Source organism: Globicephala melas, chromosome 18 (genome assembly GCF_963455315.2).
Source record: "Globicephala melas chromosome 18, mGloMel1.2, whole genome shotgun sequence".
In the NCBI taxonomy this organism is placed as follows: Eukaryota; Metazoa; Chordata; class Mammalia; order Artiodactyla; family Delphinidae; genus Globicephala; species Globicephala melas.
In genome coordinates, this window is record NC_083331.1 from 5331922 (window position 1) to 5357542 (window position 25621).

General features: G+C 39.9%; 1 protein-coding gene across 4 annotated transcripts in view; it reads right to left on the reverse strand.

The window, feature by feature from the left end:
• The window catches only part of FLT3 (fms related receptor tyrosine kinase 3), an 83025-nt gene extending 63285 nt beyond the window's left edge, over nt 1–19740 (reverse strand). For 2 of the 4 annotated variants that reach the window (XM_060288190.2, XM_060288191.1), the window contains exon 1: nt 19448–19738. In XM_060288190.2, coding sequence (XP_060144173.1) covers nt 19448–19490 — 43 coding nt within the window. In that variant the 5' untranslated portion in view covers nt 19491–19738. Of the gene's footprint in view, nt 1–19447 lie in introns of all 4 variants that reach the window. The other 2 variants (XM_060288189.1, XM_030882610.2) reach the window with 2 other exon arrangements.
• Between the last annotated feature and the right edge of the window lie 5881 nt (nt 19741–25621).

Genomic DNA, 25621 nt, shown 5'->3' on the forward strand with positions numbered 1-25621 from the left:
ACCCCTGGTGTAGACCATTGTGTGCAAGACTTGTATTGAAGTGGATAGCCTATCCTTATGTAGGCATAAGGTGAGTGATATTTAATATAAAATTAATAATGTTTAGTTTTCTTACTGTTTTATAATTTTGCTTTCAAAGAATTACATTACCATACTGTATGCCTCTCTACTGTAATTGGAGAAATTGCATATCAGTCTGTCACCACAGGTAAGTGCTTTTGTAAAAAAATAACAATTTTTGCGATATTGTATTACGAACATGACTGTAATGCTGTAGGCCATAACATTTTTATACCGATTCATTCATTAATATATAGGCTAGGGAGTTCCCTGGTGGAGCAGTAGTTAAGATGCCATGCTCCCAATGCATGGTGTCTGGGTTCGATACCTGGTCAGGGAACTAGATCCCACATGCATGCCACAACTAAGAGTTTGCATGCCACAACTAAGGAGCCGGTGAGACGCAACTAAGGAGCCCGCCTGCTGCAACTAAGACCCAGTGCAGCCAAATAAATATTTTTAAAAATTATAAAAGTATATATATAAATAGACTAGGCTAACATGAAGAGCAATCATATCACTTAACACTAAGCTATCATAACGCAGTCATATTGTTGCTTCTTCATGATCAGTGCAGGAATCGTTATAAGTAAATACGAATTTCTTTTTCATTATTATTATTATTTTGGCTCACCACACAGTTTGCAGGATCTTAGTTCCCTGACCAGGGATTGAACTCAGGCCCACGGCAGTGACAGCACCAAGTCCTAACCACTGGACTGCCAGGGACTTTCCCATCTTTTCATTTTTGATGTGTAGTGTTAGTAATACATATAACACCTACAGTGTTTTGTAACATGTAAGACAATATTGATGTAGGTGCTGACAGATGATTCATCATGTAAACAGGCAATGGAAACTTACAGCGCTGTTAAATACAGTATAGTACCGTAAATGTATTTTATTTTACTTATAATTTTCTTAATAGCATTTTCTTTATGCTAAGTTTACTTTAAGAATACCATGTGTAATACATATAACATACAAAAGATGTCTTAATGAACTGTTTATGTTATCAGTAAGGCTTCTGGTTAACAGTAGGCTATTAGCAGTTAAGTTTTGGGGGAGACAAAAGTTATACTCGGATTTTCAACCGCACAGGGAGTCGGTGCCCCTAACCTCCACGTTGTTCAAAGGTCAACTGTATACGCTATATTTTCTTTATTCAGTCATCCATCAATGGACACTTAAGTTGTTTCCATGTCTTGGTTACTGTAAATAATGCTGCAATAAACATGGGGCTGAAGACATCTCTTTGAGATACTGATTTTGTTTCCTTCAGATATACACCCAGAAGTAGAATTCCTGGATTATATGGTACTGTTATTTTTAATTTTTTGAGGAACCTCTATACTGATTTCCATAGTAGCCATACCGTTTTATATTCCCTTCAACAGTGCACAAGGATTCCCTTTTGTCCACATCCTCACCAACACTCATTATCTTTTGTCTTTTTAATGACAGTCATTCTAACAGGTGTGAGGTAATACCTCATTGTGGTTGGTTTTTTTTTTTTTTTTGGCCATGCGGCATGCAGGATCCTAGTTCCCCAACCAGGGATTGAACCTGTGCCCTTGGCAGTGAAAGTGTGGCGTCCTAACCACTGGATGGCCAGCAAATTCCCTCATTATGGGTTTGATTTACATTTCACTAATGATTAGTGATGTTGAGCGCCTTTCATCTACCTGTTGGTCATTTGAGGGTCTTCTAAAAAAAAGGTCTGTCCACTTCCTCTGCCCATTTTTTAACCAGACTAGCTGGGTCTTTTTTTGCTATTGAGTTGTATGAGTTCTTTATATATGTTGGATACATGATTTGTGAATATTTCCTCCTATTCCATAGGTCACCTTTTCATTTTGTTGATAGCTTCCTTGGCTGTGCAAAAGCTTTCAGTGTGATGTGGTCCTATTTAGTGTCTTTTATGTGTCATACAAATTTTAGGGTTTTTTTTTTCTATTTCTGTGAAAAGTGCCATTTGAATTTTGATAGAGATTGCCTTGAATCTATATATTGCTTTAAATGATATGGACATTTTAACAATATTAATTCTGCCAATCCATGAAGACATAAATTCTTTCCATTTATTTGTATCTTAGTCATTTTCTTTCATCAATGTCTTATACTTTTCAGTGTAGAGATTTTTCTCCTCCTCAGTTATTTATTCCTAGGTATTTTATTCTTTATGATGCAATTGTAAGTGGGATTGTTTTCTTTTTCTGACAGTTTGTTGTTAGAACCACATAGATTCTAACAACCACAGAATAGAACCACAACTGATTTTTTTATATTGATTTTGTATCCTACAACTTTACTGAATTTGTTGATTAGTTCTAACAGGTTTTTGGTGGAGTCTTTACAGTTTTCTATCTATAATATCATGTTATATGCAAATAGAGTCAGGTTTACTCCTTTCTTTCTGATTTGGATGTCTTTTATTTATTTTTCTTGCCTCATTGCTCTGGCTAGGACTTCCAGTACTATGTTGAATAAAGGTAGCAAAAGTGGGCATCCTTGTCTTGTTCCTGATCTTAGAGGAGAAGCATTCAGCTTTCACCATTGAGTATGATGTTAGCTGTGAACTTTTAATATATGGCCTTATTATGTTGAGGTACATTCCCTCTATACCCACTTTGTTGAGAGTTTTTGTCATAAGTGGATGTTGAATTTTATCAAACGCTTTTTCTGCATCTCTTGAGAGGATCATATAATTTTTATCCTTCATTTTGTTAATGTGGTGTATCATATTGACTGATTTGCAGATGGTGAGCCATCCTTGCATTTGTGGAATAAAACCCACTTGATGACGGTATACGATCCTCTTCATGAACTGTTGAATTTAGATTGCTAACAATTCCTTGAGGATTTTTGCATCTATGTTCAGGGATATTGGCCTGTAATTTTCTTTTCTTGTCGTGTCCTTTTCTGGTTTTGGTGTTAGGGTTAATGCTGACCTCATAAGATGAGTTTGGAAGTGTTCCCAGCTCTTCTATTTTTTAGAAGAGTTTGAGAGGATTGAAACAATTCTCCTTTAAATGTTTGTTAGAATTCATCAGTGAAGTCATCTGCTCCTGGATTTTCTCTGGGAGCTTTATTTTTTTGTTTACTGATTCAATCTCCTTACTAGTAATTCTGTTCAAATTTTCTGTTTCTTCATGATTTGGTCTTGGTAGGTTGTATGTTTTTAGAAGTTTATTCATTTATTCTAGGCTGTCCATTTGGTTGGTATATAATTGTCCATAGTAGAGACATACCTTGTTTTATTGCACTTTGCTTTATTGTGCTTCACAGATGTTGCATTTTTAATAAGGGTGTGGCAACCCTGCCTTGAGCAAGTCTATCAGAGCCATTTTTTCCAACGGCGTCTGCTCACTTCATGTCTTTGTGTCACATTTTGGTAATTCTCACAATATTTCAAACTTTTTTGTTATTATTAATTTGTTATGATGATCTGTGATCACTGATTTTTTTTTTTTTTTTTTTGTGGTACGCGGGCCTCTCACTGCTGTGGCGTCTCCCGCCGCGGAGCACAGGCTCCAGACCCGCAGGCTCAGCGGCCATGGCTCACGGGCCCAGCCGCTCCGCAGTATGTGGGATCCTCCCGGACCGGGGCACGAACCCGTGTCCCCTGCTTCCGGCAGGCGGACTCTCAACCACTGCGCCACCAGGGAAGCCCTGTTTAGTACTTTCTTAAACTCTCTCTCTCTCCATGCAAATTCTTACTTTATTCATGCATTGTTTTCCTGACCTCAGTGAGCATCTTTATGACCATTATTTTGAACTCTTTACAGGTAAATCACTTATCTCCATTTCACTGGGGTTTGTTTCTGGAGTTTTATCTTGTTCTTCTGTTTGGAACACACACCTTTCTTTCTTCATTTCCCTTAATTCTCCATGTTGGTTTCTGTGAATTAGATAAAACAGCCATATCCTCCCAGTATTCACAGAGTGGTCTCTTGTAGAAGATAAATCTTATCTTTCAGCCCAGGCTTAGCTCTTGGTTGTCTCTCAAATTGCCTTCTTTGTGCTTATTGTCTCCCAGTAGTGAGGGGGTACCATGACTTGTCAGTGTACCAAAGGGGAGGATCTCAGTCAGCACCTAGATGTACAGCGATGGGAAGCTGGATGTTCAGGCAGTGGCAAGCAGACCTCTTTCAGGGAGAGAATGGGAGCTAGTGTTTCTTTCTGCTCTCTCTGCACTGAGCCATAAGGGATAGCCAGTTAATAACTGTTTCTTTGTTTGCTACGGTCCAGTGGGGCCCACAAATGCAAGACCTGCTGGCCACCAGATCAAGGGGGTGTATCCTCTGCATGGCAGTCACAAAGGCCAGGGTTCTGATATGTGCAAAAGCTCCTTTCAGAGAGATATCAGAGGGGGGACGTGTAGATGGTGCTTCCAGCCTCCCCAGTCTCAGGCAGAATTGCAGTCAGTTCCTAGATGTATGTTAAATTAGGAGTCTGACCCTCAGGTTGAAAGTAGGCCTCTTTAAAAACAAACAACCCAATCAAAAAATGGGAGAAGACTTAAATAGACATTTCTCCAAAGAAGACATACAGATGGCAAACAGGCACATGAAAATATGCTCAACATTGCTAATTATTAGAGAAATGCAAATCAAAACCACAATGAGGTATTACCTCACACTAGTCAGAATGGCCATCTTCAAAGAGTCTACAAATAATAAATGCTGGAGAGGGTGAGGAGAAAAGGGAACCCTCTTGCACTGTTGGTGCGAATGTAAATTGATACAGCCACTGTGGAGAACAGGATGGAGGTTCCTTAAAAAACTAACAACAGAGGGAATTCCCTGGTGGTCCAGTGGTTAGGACTCCATGTTTCCACTGCCGGGGGCCTGGGTTCTATCCCTGGTCAAGGAGCTAAGATCCCACAAGCTGAGTGGAGCAGCTAAAAAAAAAAACAACTTAAAAATACAGCTACCATACGATCCAGCTATCCCACTCCTGCGCACATATCTGGACGAAACTATAATTCAAAAAGATACATGCACCCCAATGTTCATAGCAGCACTATTCACAACAGCCAAGACATGGAAGTAACCTAAGTGTCCACTGACAGATGAGTGGATAAAGAAGACGTGGTACATATATACAATGGAATATTTCTCAGCCATAAAAAAGAATGAAATAATGCCATTTGCAACAACATGGATGGACCTAGAGATTATCATACTAAGTGAAGTAAGTCAGAGAAAAACAGAGAAAGACAAATATCATATGATATGACTTATATGTGGAATCTAAAAGTATGATACAAATGAACTTATTTACAAAACAGAAACAGACTCACAGACATAGAAAACAAACTCACGGTTACCAAAGGGGAAGGAGGGGCACGGATACATTAGGAGCTTGGGATTAACAGATACATACTACTATATATAAAACAGATAAATGACAAGGTCCTACTGTATAGTAGAGGGAACTGCATTCATTACCTTGCAATAACCTATAATGGAAAAAAATTTGAAAAAGAATATGTATATACTTACAGGTATAACTGAATCACTTTGCTGTACAGTAGAAACTAATACAACATTGTAAACCAACTATATACTTCAATAAAATTTTTTTTTAAAAAAACAGGCCTCTTTAAGGAAGAAACTGGGAGAAGGACGTTTATGTCTGTTACCTCGGCCCAGAGCCTCAGGTATAGTCAAAATGAGTCCTTGCAAACCTTTACAAACTGTTTCTTTGTTTGCTAGATTCTGGTGGGTCTCATGGACATAAGCCCCACTGGCTTCAGAGCCAGGTGTTTTGGGGGCCTGTCCCTCAGATGGAAGTCCTAATAGTAGGAACACTAGATGCCGGGTCCAAACCCTTCGCTCCTCAGGGAGAAAATTAAAGTTGTGAGTTCCTTACCAATTGCATGTTGCTGTGCTGGGGGCTGGACTTATGGCAAGATTGTGTCTCAGTCTTTTCTATCCATTTCAAATTTTTTTTTTTTCTCATTTGCCTGATGTGTAAGAGTTGCTTAGCTGGTTTCCGGATTTCCTTCAGAAGGAACTGTTCCATGTGTAGCCGTAGATTTGGTGTGTCCATGGCAGGAGGTGAGTTCAGGAGCTTCCTTCACAGTCATCGTCGAGTTTTTAAAAAATGTATATTCTGGATACAAGTCCTTAATCAGATATGTAATTGACAAATATTTGCCACGAACCTGTGACATGTCTTTTGAAGACCTGAAACTCGATCTTGAAGATGTCCAATTTATCAGTTTTTCTTTTATGCTTTTGGTTTTGTAACTAAAAAAATCCTGGTCCAATATAAGGTTAGAAAGATGTTCCCCTAGGAGTTTTACAGTTTCAGGTTTTACATGTAGGTTTTTACATTTACATTTTAGTTTTAAATTTAGGTCTGTGATCCATTTTGAGTAAACTTTTTATATGGTATGATACATGAATCAAAGTTGTTCATATGACTGTATCTGCAAATGAGTATCTAATTGTTTCAGCACCATATAGTGAGAGATTATGATTTCTCCATTGAATTGCCTCTAAACGTCCATCAAAAATAAATTGATCGCATATTTCTGATTTATTGCTGGAATTCCTATACTTTTCCACTGATCTATTTGTCTATCTTGGTGCCAATTCCGCATTGTCTTATTATTGCTTTATAATAAACCCTGAAATCAAGTATTATTAATATTCAAACTTTGTTCTTTTTTTCAAAGTTGTTTTGGGTATTCTAGGTCTCTTTCATTTCCATATGAATTTTAGAATAAGCTTGTCAATTTCTGCAAAAAGTTCTGCAGGGATTTTGACAGGAATTGTATCGAATCATTAGATTGATTTGGGCAAAACTGACATTTTAGCAATATTGAGTCATACCGTACATAAACATTGTATATATCCTTTATTTAGGGCTCCTTTAATTTCTCTTAGCAACGTTTTGGAGTTTTCAGCGTACAGATCTTGTCTATCTTTATCCCTATTTCATATGTTTGTGCTGTTTTATATTTTTCACTTCAATTTCTGATTGTTACAGAAGCACAATTTATTTTTCTACACTAAACCTGTAACACGCAAACTTACAGAATTTGTTTATTAGTTATCGTTACTTTTTTGTAGGTTCCATAGGATTTTATACGTATATGATTAATGTCACCTGCAAATAGACAGTTTTACGTCTACCTTTCCAATATGGATGCCTTTTCCTTGCCTTATTACACTGGCTACAATCTCCAGTACAATGTTGAAAAGAGGTAGTAAGAATCGATATTCTTGCCTTATTTCTAATCTTAGGATAAAATACTTAGTCATTTGATGTTAAGTATGATGTTAGCTAAGTGTTTTTCATAGATACCTTTACTTAGTTTGAGGAGAATCATTTCTATTCCTAGTTTGCTGGGAAATTTTATCAGGAAGGGATGTTAAATTTTGTCAAAGGCTTCTTCTGTATCTATTGAGATAATCATACAGGTTTGTTTTTGTTTTTTAATGGCTTTTTTTTTATTCTGTGAATATGGTGAACTACATTGATTCATTTGCAAATATTAACCAACCTTGACTTCCTGGAATAAACACCGATTAGACGTGATATATTATCTTTTGTATATACTGTTTTTTTGGTTTTTTCTGCGGTACGCGGGCCTCTCACCATTGTGGGCAAAGGCTCAGTGGCCATGGCTCATGGGCCCAGCCGCCCCGCAGCATGTGGGATCTTCCCGGACCGGGGCACGAACCCGTGTCCCCTGCATCAGCAGGCAGACTCTCAACCGCTGCGCCAGCAGGGAAGCCCATGTATACACTGTTGAATTCAATTTGCTAAAGTGTTGCTAAGAATTTTCGCATTTATTTTCATGGCAATTATTGGTCTGCAGGTTTGTTTTTTGCTTGTAATGTCTTTTTCTGGTTTTGGTATCAAAGTAAAGCTGGCCTCATAGAATGTGTTGAGAAGTATTATCTTCTCTTCAATTTTCTGGAAGAATCTGTGCAGTATTGGTATTATTTCCTCTTTAAATACTTGGTAGATTCCCCAGTGAAGTAATCCAGTAATTTTCATTGTGGGAATATTTTAACCACAAATTCAATTTATTAACAGACATAGCATTATTTAGGTTATCAATTTTTCCTGGATAGCTTTGGTAGTATGTGTCTTGCAAGGAATTTTTTCCATTAAACGTTAAGTTGTCGAAGTATAAAGTTGTTAATAATATTTCCATATTATCCTTTGAATATCTATAGATTCTGTAGTGGTGTTGCCTCTCTTACTCCTGCTATTAGAAATTTGTGTCCTTTTTCCCTCTGATCGATTTGGCTAGAGAGGTTTAGCAATTTTATTGATATTTTATTGCTCTTGGCTGCACTGATTTTCTCCCTTTTTCTCTATTTAATTGATTTTCACTCTGATCATGTGTGCTTCCTTTGTTTCTTACATGATTTTTTTTTTTTTTTTTGGCTGTACCACACGCTAAGAGGAATATTAGTTCCCCAACCACGGATCGAACCCATGCCCCCTGCAGTGGTAGCACAGATTCTTAACCACTGGACTGCCAGGGAAGTCCCTTACATGGGGTTTAACTTGTTTTTTTTCCCCTCTTGCTTGTGCTTAGATTTGAGATCACTGATTTGAGATCTTTATCCTTTTCTAGTAATTTATAGCAATATAATTTAATGCTGCTCATCATTTAATAATTAATAATTTAATACAATACATTTCCTCTTAAGTACTGCTTTAGAGAAATCCCACAAATTCTGATAAATTGCATTTCATTTAGTTCAATATACATTTTCACTTATCTTTTGTTCTCTTCTTTGACCCATGTATTATTTAGAAATGTGTTATTTAGTTTCCAAATATTTAAGGATTTTCCATTTATCTTTCTGTTATTAATTTCTAATTTAATGCCGTCAAAGGATACACTTTGTATGTCTTGAATCTTTTAAAATTCATGGGGACTTCCCTAGTGGCACAGTGGTTAAGAATCTGCCTGCCAATGCAGGGGACACAGGTTCGAGCCCTGGTCCGGGAAGATCCCACATGCCACGGAGCAACTAAGCCCATGCACCACAACTACTGAGCCTGACCTCTAGAGCCTGTGAGCCACAACTACTGAGCCCGTGTGCCACAACTACTGAAGCCCGCGTGCCTAGAGCCCTTGCTCCACTGCAATGAGAAGCCCTGCACCGCAACAAAGAGTAGCCCCCGCTTGCCGCAACTAGAGAAAAAGCTTGTGTGCAGCAACGAAGACTCAATACAGCCCAAAATAAAAATAAATAAATTAATTTTTAAAAATAAAAATAAATAAATAAAGGAATAAAATTTATGGAAGCTTGTTTTATGGTCTAAATTGATGTGTATTGCATGCAACTGAAAAGAACCTATATTCAGCTGTTAAGTATTCTTTAAAGAAAATTCTTTAAAGAAAATTAGGTCAAGTTGGTTGATACTGTTGTTCAAGGCTTCTACATCTTAATGCTTTATTTCTCTTTCTTCTATCAATTACTGAAGGAGTGTTGAACTCCCTGAATTTAATTATGGATTTGTTCATTTCTCCTTGCAATTCAATCAAATTTTGATCCATGTATTTTCAAGCTCTGTTATTAGATACATAAATGTTTAGGATTTTTATGTCCTCTTGATAAATCAAGCCTTATAGCATTATGAAATGACTTTCCATCCCTAGTAATATTCTTTGCTCTGAAATATACTGTCTAGCATTTTAGCTTCTCCAGTTTTCTTTTGATTAGTGTTAGCATATGCAATTTTTTCCCCTATCCTTCCACTTTTAACCTATTTGTGTCTTCCTATCCAAGTCTGGTTTCATTTAAGAACATTATAGTTGGGTCTTGCTTTTTTTTTTTTTTTTTTTCTTTTTAATAAAATCTGACTACCTCTGCCTTTTAATTGTGATATGTAGATTACTTAATGACATTATTGATACGCTTAGGTTTAAATCTACCATATTATTCTTTGTTTTCTATTTGTCCATCTGTTCTTTTTTCCCCTTTTCCTGTTTTTCTGCCTCCTTTGGGAAGAATTGAGTATTTTTTATGGTTCCACATCATCTCCTTTCTGGGATCATCACCTATAATGCTTTGCTTTTTTTATTGTAGTAGCTGCTTTGAGGTTTAGAGTATATGTCTTTATCTTAACGTAGTCTACTTCTAACTGCTCTTATATCACCTCATATATGATATCAGAATACAATAGTATCAGTATATACTTACAATAGTACATTTCCATTTCATCCCTCTTTAGGCTTTGTGCTATTGCTGTCATACAGCGTACTTCCACATAAGTTTTAAACCCCCCCAAAATCACTGATATTATTTTTGCTGTAAGTAATCAATTATCTTAACATTTTAAACATTTTTTTTAAAGTCTTCTATTTTACTCCCTTTGGGTGGTCAACTATACATGTAATTAGAGTTCTTGGAGAGAATGGGGGAAAGGAGGACAGAAGAAAATATTTGATGAAATAATGGAGAAAATTCTTTCTACATCTGATGCAAATGATAGAAGCCCAACAAAACCCAAGCGCATGAATCAGGAAGAAAACTGCAAAAGGTACATTATAATCAAGTTATTTAAAGCCAATGATAAAGAGAAAATCTTTTTTTTTTTATCGTTGCTAGTAATGACACGTGTTCTTAATCATGTATATCCTGAATTCCTTTTTCATCACAACACACATAACTGTCCCATTGTATACATGTAATGTTTTGTATTACACAAGGTATCAGGCTTGTTGAATATTTGCCAACAAAAGGATTTTTTGGCTGAGAAGGAATCCAGACAAGAATGAGAGGTCCCTAGTACTTTAAAGACAAAATTGAATGTGCCAACCAACTTTAAAAAAATCAACCTCTTTTAGAGAACCTATAGTATTTTGTCATAGCAAGTAGCCACTTTCAACAAAGCCCCTATTTGGGACTCATTAAAGAAAGTCTTCATGCTCCTTTTTGCTATTGTCTGGGAAAATCTTAAATGCATCCAGAGAAAACAGATACATTCATACGGCAGACTTACATGTATGTTTGACCAACTGAAGTCCTCATGTAGCTCGCTGATTCTCTGTTCATTTTACTTTGACTATTTTCTCTGTTCATTTTGGATAGTTTCTATTGCTGTGTCTTCAAGTTCACCAATCTTTTCTTCTGCAGTATCTAATCTATTAACCCCAACCAGTATAATTTTAGTTTTTACCTCTGGAAGTTTAATTTGTGTGATTTTTTTCATATTTGCTATTTCCCTACTTAACACGTACAAGCTTTCCTCTAGCTTCAGGAACACAAGGAATATAGTTATAACAACTATTTTAATGTTCTTGTCTAGTAATTCTATATTCTATGCCATTTATGGGTCTCCTTTGGATATTTGAGTTTTCTCCTTATTATGGGTTGAATTTTTATCTTTTGTTTGTCTGTTAATTTGTAACAAGATGCCAGACATTGTGAATTTTACCTGCTGTCGGATATTTCTGTGTTCTGCTAAATATTCTTGAACTTTTTTCTGAGATGTAGTTAAGTTCACTGTAAACACTTGATCCCTTCAAGTCTTGCTTTTAAGCTTGGTTAGGTGAGACCAGAGCAGTGTTTAGTATAGAGCTAATATTTCTCCACTAGTGGACTTCATCAAAACTAATAACTTCTGTTCTTCAAAGGACACAGTTAAAAAAATGAAAAGACAAGCCACAGGATGGGAGAAAATATTTTCAAAACAAACAACCTGATAAAAAACAGGCAAAAGACTTTAGGAGACACTTCATCACACAAAACATAGCATGGCAATTAAGCACACAAAAAGGTGATCAACATCATTAGGGAAATGCTACACCTGTTAGAGATGTTCAAAAACAAAACCAAAAAAACTGACCATACCAAGTTACGACAATGATTTTGAGCAATTGTACATGCACTTTGAAAAGCTAGCACCTTCTCGTATAGCTGAATATTCACTTAGCATACATTCCAGTGATGCAACACCACTCCTAAGATATGTACCCAAGAGAAATGAAAACCTATGCTCACACCAAGACTTATGTTCAAATATTTATAGCGGCTTTTTTCATAATGGCCAGAAACTAGAAGCAAACTCATGAACTTCAGCTGGTTAGTGGATAAACAAACTTTGCACATCCATACCATGGAATACTACACAGCAATAGAAAGGAAAAAGGATCCGATATACATAACAACATGGATTAATCTCAAATAATTACACTATGTGAAAGAAACAGACTCAAAAGTCTATATATACTGTAAAATCCCACTTACATGACATTCTGGAAAATTTGGGGAAAATGATAGGGACAAAAAAAGAGATAACTAGTTGCCGGGGTTGGGGATGGGCATCAGGGTTGACTACAAAGGGGCATAAGGGCAGTTCTGGGGGAAATGGAAATGTTCTCTGTCTTGATAGTGGTGGTAGTTATGTGACTGTATGTGTTGGTTAAACTCATAGAGCCATACAGTAAAAAGGGTAAAGTTTGTTATATGAAAAGTATACCTCAATAAATCTGACTTTTTAAAAAGCCAGAGGAAGAATTTGCCCCCATTGATATGAAGGCTCTTTCTGAGAATCCGTTCCAAAACCCTGGTAGCACTTCCCAGAGTCTCGTTCCAAACATATCCTGAGCAATGAGGACAACTTCATTTGTTTGTTTGTTTTATTTTCTTGTCACACCGCGCAGCATGCGGAACTTCCCTGACCAGGGATCGAACCCGTGCTCCCTGCAGTGGAAGCCTGGAGTCTTAACCACTGGCCCACCAGGGAAGTCCAAGGACAATTTTAGAATCGGAAGAGAGCTCCTGAGGGGTGGTAGGGGGATAAGTGGAGAAAGAAATTTGGCACCCATCTAAAATAAAATTTTAGGTAAAAGTAAAGTCTACTCCACTGAAAAAGTGATGGTTTTAGACATTATAAAACAAATCAGAGAATGTCAGGACACCTCACTGTCAAATCCTCCAAGTCAAGTCTGCTGTGAGGCAGAGAACCGGGTAAGACTTGAAGATCTGAGTTCCAAGTCCAGCTTTGAGTTACCTGCTGTGATAACCCTGGATTTCAGCAAGTCGTTTAACCTCTTTGGGCCCCACTTTCCTCACTTGGTAAAAGAGGGCAGCAGACCGGATGGTATAATGAATATATTTGGTCTTAGTCCTGATTCCACAAAGCTCCTAAAAATCCTTGGAATTCCCTGAGGGATAGGAGTGTCTGTTGTTAATCATAAGGGACCCCTTCTGGGCACTCCAGAGTTTATGCTAACAAGGCAGTTTAGGGTGGGGCCCCTCTGTAGCCTCAGGATGGGGCTGGTCACAAGAAAGATCCAGAGATTGTGTGTTCTTCCTTAGACCTGGGGAGCTCTCATCCTTGCCAGTCAGTCTATGCTCTTTCTCTGTAAATTCCCATGATTTTAACCACAGTCTATTTGCTCAGGAGTTCCACATTCATACCTCCTGTGTGTATGGCTGTATGTCTGGGTGGCCCCCAGGAACCTTACTCTCAGACTGAACTCCCTGTTTTCCTTCCTAAACCTACTCCCTCCCCACCCCCACCCTGACAGTGCCAGCACACCCACTGTCACCAAGTCCAGAAACCCAGAAGTCATTTTCGACTCCTCCCTCCCCACTACTTCCCATCATCCAGGCAGCTGCCAAACCTTGACGTTTTAACCTCCTGATAATCCCCAAATCTCTCCGCAGCTCTGCATCTCTATTACCATTGCCCCAATTCCAGTCCTTGTTTGTCTCTGGCCTGGACTACTGCCAACAGCTTCCTAGCTGCCATGTTCCCTGCCATGTTCCTGTCTGCCTGACACGCATCCTTGACACAGACCCCAAAAATGTCGTTCTAAAATACACATCGAGCATCTCCCTCAAACCCGTCGACAAACTACAGCACTGGTCCTTACCATTTGAATCACGAATCCCACTGAAAAATCTGATGAAAGCAATTAACCTTCACACACACATACACACACACCCCGTGAAGGATGCAACGGACCCCCTGAATTCCATCCAGAGACTCTTGGACCACGTGATAATATCCAAGTCCTTTATCACATCACTAAAACACTCCTTACACATCACACACAGAGCCTCTGGTAACCCTGAATTTTTTTTTAAGAAAGCTACCCATTGAACAGGCTTCAATTTTCTAAGTCACAACTTATTTTTTTTTAATATTTACTTATTTATTTATTTATCTTTGGCTGCATTGGGTCTTCGTTGCTGCGCACGGGCTTTCTCTAGTTGTGGCGAGCGGGGGCTCCTCTTCGTTGCGGTGCGTGGGCTTCTCATTGCGGTGGCTTCCCTTGTTGCGGAGCACGGGCTCTAGGAGCGCGGGCTCAGTAGTTGTGGCTCACGGGCCCAGCCGCTCCGCAGCATGTGGGATCTTCCCAGACCAGGGATTGAACCCGTGTCCCCTGCATTGGCAGGCAGATTCTCAACCACTGCGCCACCAGGGAAGCCCCTCACAACTTTTTAAATGAGGGTTCCCCTATCCTCAGACATTGTGCCTCAGGAACCAGGATGGAATTACAGTTTCCGTCTACCCTGTGTTTCTCACCTCTGTACCATTTTCCTCACTGTCCTATTTGCCTGGAATGTCCTGATCCTCCCCTTTCCTTATCAAGTCTTACCTTTCTAATCAAGGGTCTGGCATCACCTCCTGTTGGAGGTCTTGCCTTATTTTCTCAGTCTGCATTAGAGGCTCAGCCTCGGTGCTTATTTCTAAAATTACTCTGCGATTTTCCTTTTACATGCCTTTTCCTTTTACATGCCTACCCTTTCCCACCAACGCCCCTAACATTAGACCGAGCAGGAACCAGGACTGTCTGGCACCTACTGGACTACACGGTGCTCCCAAGGGTCTAAGAAGGCAAGGAGGAAAATCCCGTGACTCTAAATCCTGACGCTTTCTTCTGCAAAGCACCTGCCTAACCAGGGAAGCAGCTGCACTTTACAGGTATTATCTGATGAAGGAGTCAGACACTGCTTATCTCCTTTTCTCAGATGAGGAACTTAAGTGTAGAGGCATTCCGTGCCAAAATAAAGAATTCACGTTTCCTAACTGTGTAGCTAGTCCTGACACATTCATCTGCATCACTTCCAAGAACTGAATCCCTCACATTGGGAACATCGTAACTCAAATAGCAAAGCAGTTGAAGACTGAATTCCGTGGATATCTTCAAATCAAAACACAATGGTTTAAAGAAATGATGACAATAGCCTGTTTTAAAGTAGACTGTAAATAATTTTATGGAGGTTTCTTGGCTACCAATTGACTTACAATGACAGCAGTGAAAAAATATTTTTACTGTTTAACCTAAAAAATAACAATAGTTCCTCTTTTAGGATCTTATGCAATTCCTCTAGCCACAAAAGAACACTGTGTGTGTACTTTATATTATTTTTAACTTTCCTCTCCATGTGTCGGGACCCATCGAACAGAATTGCGTGATTCCAACGAACGACCATCAGAGTTCTACAAAGAGTTCCAGCCGCAGGGGTAATTCAATCACTTATGTGTAAAGCTCACAGACCCCCAAAAGACAGAAAAACCTTTGGCCACACAACCATGGCTACCTAACTAAGAAGTAGCTAAGGCTTTTTTAGCAATCTTGATGGAAAAATACTAAGATCACAAAGTCATCTGATGAAAACCAAAAGCTCTATTCAGGCAAACCATCTACTGTGAGATTCACAAGACTTTGCTATTTCAGAGTGAATAAAGGAGGGAGCATAGTGGCGAGACCAAGCTAAGCAAATTACAAAGCAGGCCAAGCGAATTTTCAGCCCCTCAATTTCCCCTCTGCAAATTCTTATTCCTGTCCTCTCCAAGATCCCTTTCAAAATCAAGAAAAATGATAAGATACCATACTTTTGAGATTATTTGCTTTTTTGCCCAAATCAGAATCTTGACCCAAAGATTAAGGCAATATCTAGTGGCTACTTGGGGATCCAGCAAGATAGCAATCTTGAACACTGACTGGTAAGGGCTCTTGTCACATTGCTTTGTGAGTTTCATTAGAGAATGACCAGCTGAGGGGAATAAAAAGAATTGTGGAGAAAGTCTTGAAGCTGAGCTCTCCTGTGGACTTCTCAGCTGAGCAGGGATACTCCCTGGGGAGTAAAATGCAGTCCACAAATTTGTTCCAAGAACCATTTGGAAAATTACTTCTTCCTAGGACCTAAAAAAAAAAAAAAGGGGGCCATGTTGCACCCTGGAACAACCCATTTGTTTTATTTTAAATGGAAGAGCCGTTGCTTTCCCACAACCATTGGACACAGTATATCCATGTTTAAGTAGTTTTAGGGGACGACAGCCCTGGGATTCCTATTGTGACCTGGTCAAAGCTTCCTTCGTTGAAGCATGCTGTTTTCCATCCACAGATATTTAGCGATCACGATAAACGTGTTGGAAGGTTTAACTCACTGAAAGCAAGCTCTGTGCTGAAGTGTGTTCTTGGGGAAAGGCGATGACCATGCATGTTTAAAATAGAACGGAATTAACTATTTATATGTAAGTTCTCCCCTCCCCATCTCTTTCATCTTTGTACCCCCATGCGCCTAGCACTGAAATAGGTATTCAATAAAAGTTGGTCAAATAAAAAAATTCTTTCTCATGCAGGCTTCCTCTTCTTCTTTCTTAAGTCCTCCCTGGAATATAAGTAAGTCTTCCTCCCCCACAATTAATATCTCGTCATTACCTGACTTTTTTCAGTCAAACAACAGGAGACGTCAATAACACCACCAACAAAATCTTTACTGATAACTGAGAATTAATGAAAGTGTCTTTTTAGTTATAAAAAGTAGAGCCAAGTAGTTCATAATTAAACCTAAGAGGATAATTTACTACAGATCCACGTGAAGTACCCAAGAAGAAATGAATGGCCAAATCTAAATTTGTATGATGGTAACAATTAGAACCAAGACTTTCAGGATCGAAGGGGACCTTAACACCAGGTCACCAAGTCCGGTGTCCCATCCAATTCAAACCAATCTTTGCATAGCATCCCTTCCCTCCCCCTCCTCCTGAATCGGTCCCCTGTAGGCTACCAGCTCACAAGAAGGCAAATAGTAAGACAAGCAGCAAGGGCAAAGGATGCCAACTAAAACGTGTAGGTCAAAGCTCTGAATGGAATTTTCTGACACTAATGAGAGAAACAGTTGTCAGTTACTGAAATACTGAAATCCTCCTCCTAGCCACGATCAGCACAGAATGCAGCTAAGGCCATGGAGAGCATGTGTCCATTCTTTAAATACTACTTAGAAAACCTCATCATTATTTATGAAAGGTAGAGCTTACAATATAAGGGAAATGGGGATGGCGTCCAAAAATTCAAGGAATGTAAAGCTTTTAAACATTTAAAGTCCTCACTTTTAAGCTTCTCACTTTGTGCTTCTTCGTTCAAGAAAATCTGTAACAGCAAGGATTGGCAAAGATGTGAAGAACCGGAGCTCCCGTACACTGCTAGTGGGAATGTAAATTGGTAAAACCACTTTGGAAAACTGTTTGACAGTACCTACCAAAACTGACATACGCCTTCCCTTATAATCTAGGAATTAGACCTGAGGGTATCAAAGAGAAATGGGTGTTTCTGTCCCCCCAAAACATGTAAAAGAATATTCACAGCTGTGTTGCGTTTCATTACACAAAATTGGAGACAATCAAAATGTTCTTCAACAACAATGGATAATTAAATTGTATAATCTATTCATACTAAGGAATAGCACCTAGCAATGGGAAAAACAACAACACTGCTACTAAGAACAAGGTTGGATCTCATAATCACAACGTTGAGTGAAAAAAGCTGGACATTAAAAAAAACCATAATGATTTGGTTTACACGAAGTTCAAAAAACAGGCAAAACCATGGTATCAGAAGTCAGAATAGTGGCTACCTTTGGGGGGTATAATCTGAGAGGGGGCGGAGTTAGAAGTGCTCTGGGTCTTGATCGGATGATTACGCGGTTACACAAACACTAATGGAGTTGTGCTATTAAGATGTGTGCATATTTGCTCTATGTGAATTATACCTAATTTAGAAAAATCTGGAGGGAGATATAGGAATTTCTGAGATTGTCCCTAAATATAAAAGAATTCAATGCAGCTTAACTATAGTTTCATGTACTGATGTTTATACTTTCCGAAAGCCTTTGTATGCTGCTGAAAAATCCACTTACTGCTAATGTTATACATAACAGAAAGCTAACTTTTTGTAACAGACTCTGAAAAACATACTGTACCATACATTTGAAATGTACGTATTTCCCAATTAACAAAGATGTTTAGGAAATGCAAGATGTTTTTCCGCTCTTTTCCCCCTTCTGTTACATTTTTTAAATCTATAATTCTGAATTATTTGAAACAAAATCTATTGGAAATAATTCCTGCACGTCCATACTGCAAATATTTTATGTACCACAGAGGATTCAAGAAAGACTGCGAGAATTTTGGGGCTGGAGGAGTCACAGCCAGACTCCTTCACTGGACAGAGCACAATGCCGGGGCCGGGGACAGTGAGGGCTGGTCCCCCAAGGCTGCAGAACTAGGACCGGGACCTAGAGCCTCCCCGGCTCCCAAGACTCTGTCTCCTTCACCCTAAACGCAAGTCAACCCTCTCGTTCTTTCCAAATAGATGAACTGGATCTAAAGGGTGTTTTTTGTTGTTTTTTTTTTTCCAGTAACAACTGTGCTACCCAGAATATTTGGGAACAGTCAGCTGAGTCCTTGAAAAGCCCCTTGGGGTTTAATGCCGGGATAAAAATCGAGTACAGGAGGAGGGGGTAGCTAGTATTTTAAGATGTAAACCCCGTTTGCATAATATTTCCAAAGTAACTATTCATTGATCCAACCGACATTCGGCGGGTAGGGGGTCGTTACCCGAGATGACTCGCTTTGGGGGAGAACGCGGGCGCATCTTCCCATCAGAGTTCACTCCCTAAATCAAAACCTCAAAAGAAGAGTTAAAGACGCCACCCAGGAGTCTACGGTAGCCGGGGTCGGTGCAGGCGAGGTCCCGGACCCCGGTGCCCAGCTCGGGGCCGCAGACTCGGGCTGCCGGCCCACTACCCGGGCGCGCGGGCCGAGCGGGCAGCCAGAGAGGCGGGCGGGGCGGCCGCAGCCCCAGGCAGCGTTTCGGCGAGGCCGCCTGCGGGGTCGCGGCCGCCGGTCGGTACCGCGGCCCGAGTCGGAGCGGCGACGCGAGAGGAGGGGGAGGAGGACGCGGGGTGGGCCAGGCCGGGGCCGCGGGCGGGTTCTGGGCGAGCCTGGAGGGCGCGAAAGAGGGGAGGGGCGCGGGAGCGAGGGAAGGAGCGGGGCGGGGAGGCGCGCGGCGGCGGGGACGGAGGAGGCGCGCGCCCGGTCCCCGCGCGGGGTGGGGGCCGGGGGCCGCGGGGGCTCGAGCGGGCGAGCGGGGCCTTACCGAGCAGCGGCAGCCGGCCGCCGAGGCGCGCCAACGCCGGCATGGCCTCCCGAGCCCGGGGTCCCCAGGCCGCGCCGGCGCAGCCCTGCGATGCCGCCCTCAGCGGCGCGCCCCGCGCTGCAGGTGGCTCGCTTAAGGATGCGCGTCACCGACCGCAAATTCCCTCGGACTGGTGCAAAGTAGACGGGGGGGAGGATCCCTCTCCCCACCGGCAGGGGCTGTGCCGGGGCGCCGGTGTCTGGCGCAGCGCTGCGGCCGAGCCCACGTGCCCACCGTGGTCCGCAGCCCGAGCTCCGCGGCGCCCGGGGCCCCCCGACTGTGGCGGGGGAGACTGGGCGCGGTTCCGCCAGGGAAGTCGCAGGGGCTCCGCGGCTCCGGCTGGGGAGGAGGCACGGCCAGAGCTGCCTGGCCCCCGGGCGTCCTGGAACCCTTTGGTTCGGGTCCCGGAGCGTCGGGACTCTTCAGGAAGCCAGCCACTCGCGCGCGGGGGCCTTTGAGGCCGCAGGATGGGAGCTACATCCGCGCCACACGCGGACGCCTCTGGCTGGCGCGCAGGCGAGCAGAGGGTCGGGGTCCACGCCCGGTGGATCCTAACTGCGGACCGATTTTCTTTGTCTCCCCCTTCATCTCCTAGGATGCCCAGGACGCTGTCCACAGCGGCAGCGAGAAAAACAGGCTCGGTTTCAATGTCAACCAAGGCAATCACGGAGGCTAAAAACCAGCCATAGAAACAAAAGCAGAACACACAGTGCATCCCAGGGGATGTTTTGAATTAACCATCCCGTAATTCTTGTTCTTCATCACATAATATTTCAAGTTGAAATTATTTTCATGGCAATAATTTGAAGATTGGAAAGCCATGGATGCCGGCTCTGATTCTTCCCTTAACCAGCCCTTGACCTTCCCAAGAACTTGTTCTCTCAGAGTCCCAGTTTACTCACCTGTAAGTGAGCGCAGTTGACCACATGGTTTATAATGTGTCTCCAGGTTCTAGGAATTCCATGCTTTTAATTATTTTAATCATGTTCTAATCAAGCGTGATAATTGACTGCACGTTCTCAGCCGTACAATCCTTTTCCTCAGCTGTAGTCTAGAGTAGGATAATTTTCTCCCCTAGAGCATAACAGAAACTTTAAAAGTGGTGTAGCCACTATGGAAAACAATGTGACAGTTTCTCCAAAAATTAAAAATAGAATTACCATATGATCCAGCAATTGCACTTCTGGGTATATACCCAAAAGAATTGAAAGCAGGTTAATGAAACGATATCTGTACACCCATATTCATACCAACAGTTTTCACAATAGCCAAAAGGTGGAAGCAACCCAGATGTCCATCCACAGATGAATGGATAAACAAAATCAGGTGAATAGATAAACAAATATGGTATATACATACGATTGGACTGTTACTCGGCCTTAAAAAGGAAGGAAATTCTGCACATGCTACAACATGGATGAACCTTGAGGACATGTTAAGTGCAATAAGCCAGCCACAAAAACACAAACGCTGTGATTCAACCCATATAAGTTACCTAGAGTAGTCAAATTTGTAGAGACGGAAAGAGAGGTTGGGTTGGGACTGGGGCCTGGGGAAAGGGGGAATGGAGAGTTGTTGTTTGGTGGGGACAGAGTTTCAGTTTTGCAAGATGAAGAGAGTCCTGGAGATCGGCTGCACAACAATGTGCATGTATTTAACACAACTGTACACTTAAAAATGGTTAAGATGGTACATTTTATGTTACGTGCATTTTTACCACAATGAAAAGTAAAAAAAAAAAAAAATTTTTTTTAAGCACCTACCTTAGGTTAGACAGAGCTAGAGAAAGAAACGTTGAGTTCAGTGAGACATGAACACATAAAAGCAGTGAGGCAGGCTGGTGATGGGAAGAAAAGTGGGCTAGCAGGCCTTCCAATTGCCAAGATCTAAGGCATTACCTTTTATTTACAGCTTGATTACTGCTTTCAAAGAAACTAATGATTACAAGTTTGAAACATATCAGCTTGGGTGGAGCACTGTTCAAGGACACAAAATCAATTCAAAATTTATTGCTGCGTTTTCAAAGAATCTTAGACATAAGGCAGAAAGCTGTGAGGAGAGGTAGTAAAAGGGGAGAAATAAGAATGGTTTCTATGTACTCTTGATTTTCCCTGGAAATTGGTGGAGAAAAATAATTCTAGAAAGAGAAAATTTTATGGACTGAAACATTTTGGAGTATGAGGTATAGGCTAACATTGTTTTAAATTTTATTTATTTTATTTTTAAAATTTATTTTATTGAAGTATAGTTGATTTGTAATGTTGTGTTAATTTCTACTGTACAGCAAAGTGACTCAGTTATACATATATATATACATTCTTTTTTCATATTCTCTTCCATTATGGCTTATCACAAGATAGTGAATATAGTTCCCTGTGCTATACAGTAGGACCTTGTTGTTTTTCCATTCTACATGTAGTAGTTTGCATCTACTAATCCGAAACTCCCAACCCATCCCTCCCCCACCCCTCCTCCCCCTAGGCTAACATTTAGAAGGTGAGGTGCCCATCATTCCTGGAAGTGTGCCGAGAGCCATATCTAATATGATACCTAATTTGTTTGTCACAGCAACACTCTAAGGAAGGTAGCCCTACATTATCTGGAGCCCTAGATTGTTTGTCTAGTTATGCACACCCTCGTGTAAAATTTTGGTTCCAGAGCTCGTGGCAAGAAGCAACCAGGAGGAATGAGATGAAAGAAGAAATGGAAGAAAGAAGAGTAAGTTTGTTTCTGGGTTGAATGGAGGGTCTTGCATTGGCCCTACAAAGGATCTATTTTATCTATAGATTCTTACCACCATAATGCTTAGCTGCTGCATAGCTATGAGTAAGTAGTCTTTCATCTCATGAATATCTCTCCAGCCCTTAAATTACACAAATCTCTCTCTCCCCCTTCAAAAACTGTTACATATTTCCAATGACAATCTATAGGTGAAATGCCTTAATGTCACTTTTAAAATACAAAGCGTTGTTTTCCTGAAAATAAGGGACAAGCAGAAGGAATATTTTAATAGGATTCCCGCGAATTCAGTTGAAATATCAAATATATAGTACAATTTTACACATCTTTTATTAATAGAGAATTTGAACCCACCAATTGGCAAAATCTGACAATACCAAGCATTAGCAAGAATTCGAATCAATGGGTAACTCTCGTCCACTGCTAGTGGGAGTCTAAATTGGTATAAACACTTTGGACAATAATTTGCCATCACTTACTGGAGTTGAACATCTGCACACCTTACACCAGCAGTTTCAGCCCTGGACACACATACACTTTAGAGAAACTCTGCACACGAGCACCAGGAACCATGAGCAAGAATGTTCGTAGCATTATCGACTGTAACATCAAAAGACTGGGGACAATCTGGGGACAATGTCCACTATCAAAAGGATAAACTAGAGTCTATTCATAGCAGCACTCTATTGCTATTTAACCTTTGTGATGGGTGCTTGTTCATTTTATTATTCTTCTCTAAAATATATAATTATTTTTATACACTGCTGTAAGTATGATGTATTTCACAGTAAAAGAATATTTAAAAGGCAGTTTGACAGCACACTTCCACCTATGAAGAAGTCTTATCCAAACAAAAAACATTTGACTCTGATTAAGATCCCATTAAAATTCAACTAGCAATTTATAGGAAGCACATGGGACCGTGGAACATGGTAAACAATGACACAAGGATACAGTCTGAAAATTCCAGGCCCTAGTAAAGTTTATAGAACAAATCTGGTTTCTTCAACAAAAATTTGTAAGAAGAAAGAGAAAGAGAGAGTTAGACGGTTGACCTTTAGGTTAAAAGAAAACGAACAGATACATCAAGCAATTGCAGTGTGCAGCGTGAGGATTCTTTTGGCTTCTGACTTAAGCAAAGTGAAAAACGTGTAGAGAATAATCAAGAAAATGTGACCACAGATTTTATCTTTGATGTTAAATAATTATTATTCAAAATTTTCTATGTTCACTAATGATATTGTTACGTATTTTTAAAATAGTTCCTATCTTTGTAGCAGTGCCTGTGAAATATTTACGGGTAAAATATAAAATGGGGAGATTGAGGGAGGAATAGAAAATGACAGCTAATGAGCAGAGGGTTCCTTTGGGTGATGAAAATGTTCGAAAATTAGATTATGGTGATGGTTGCACAATTCTGTCAATACACTAAAAACCATTGAATCGTACACCAAATAAGCGAACTATATGGCCTGGCAATTAGATCTCAAAAAAGCTGTTTAAAATGATAGAAAATTTGAGATTTTCTTCAAAATTATTTGATGTGGAGGATTTGAGTGGAGGAATCAAAATTGACCGTGTGTGAGTAATATCAAACCTAAGTGACAGTGACATAAGCTCATTATACTTCTCTTAGAAATTTTCTATAATAAAAAGATTTGGGGGAAAAAAGATTTTGAAACGATGGATTAGTGAAGTCATCCTGAACGTGCAGAAGATAACTATCCTTCCTTAGATATCATCAGCTACTCTTTACTGTCATCTGACTAACCCACCTAAATGAGATGAACTATAGCATAACCTTGGGAACTGTTTCCAAGATGCAAACTTGGTGGCACACAGGTGGACTGCAAACCTCTGATGGCAGAATTTTGTGATAACTGTTTATGTCTAAGATGATTTTAAAATAATCATCTCCTTACAATTCCTGGCAACAGAAAATGTATTAGTTTGGTAAGGCTGCTGTAACAAAGTACCACAAACTGAATGGCTTAAACAATGGAAATGTATTGTCTCACGGTTCTGGAGGCTAGAGATTTGAGTAAGTTTCCTTCTGAGAGCCTTGTGGGAGAATCAGTCCCATGCCTCGGTGCTCCTAGCTTCTGGGGCCTTACTGAAAATCTTTGGCATTCTTTGGCTTCTCCTGTATCACCTTGATCTCTATCTTCATCGTCACATGATGTTCTCCCTGTGTGCGTGTGTCTCTGTGTTCAAATTTCCTCTTTTTATGAGGACACCAGTCATACTGGATTAGAACCCACCCTAATGACTCACTGTAACTTGAATGCCTCTGTAAAAACCCTATTTCCATATAAGGTCACATTCTGAGGTACAGGGGGTTAGGACTCCAAAATATTTGGGGGATAGGTGAGGGGGAATGCAATCTAACACACAATAGATAGGTTTCAAAATCAATGCCTAGAAATTAATTCATACGATTCTTCTACAGATTAGTTGCTAGCTGCTATACTGAATAGATTTCAAGTGTATATTTTGTTTTACAAAGAAATATAACATGAATGACTTAGAAGTTAACACAAAAAATGGGAACAATTAAAAATTATGCTTTCATAAACAACAAGGTCATGTAACAGAAAAGAATGTGTATATGTGTGTGTATATATATATATATATAATATATATATGTAACTGAATCACTTTGCTATACAGAAGAAATTAACACAACGTTGTAAATCAACTATACTTCAATTTTTAAAAAATTATGCTTTCAAAGAGTTTGGGGTAAAAAGGATACAAAACTATATAGTATAACTGTGTTATAGTGTTAAAGTATAAACAATATATATATATATATATATATATATATATATATATATATATATATATATATATATATACACACACATATCCCTAAATGACTGGAGGGCAGTACACCAAAATGCAAACTGGTTATCTCTGGCTTGCCATGAGGAATGAGATGGAATTGTTCCTCCAGTTAGAAATCTAAGCCTCAGTACCTGCTGTATAGCAGAGGGAACTCTACTTCACTTTGCTACTCCACTTCACTTCACTTTACAACACTGTAAAACAACTATACCCCAATTGAAAAAAAAAAGAAAGAAAGAATCTAAGGCTCAGAGCTGTTGGGTGACACACCCAGGGTCTTTCAGCTAGTGGGAGGCTAATGGAATTCAGATTGGCTGGAATCCATTCTCCTTTAAACCATTATGCCTCAGTATAATAATTGCTACCATGTGAGTGCCTATAATGTGCCAAACATTGTACTAATCACTTTACAACTATTATCTCTCTTAATTCTCATTACAATCCCATAAGTTAGGTACCATTATTCCCATTCCAAAGAAGTCTAATAAGAACATAAATCCTGAAGCAGGGAGAGATGGATGATTCAAGAGGTCAAAGGAAGGATTTCAT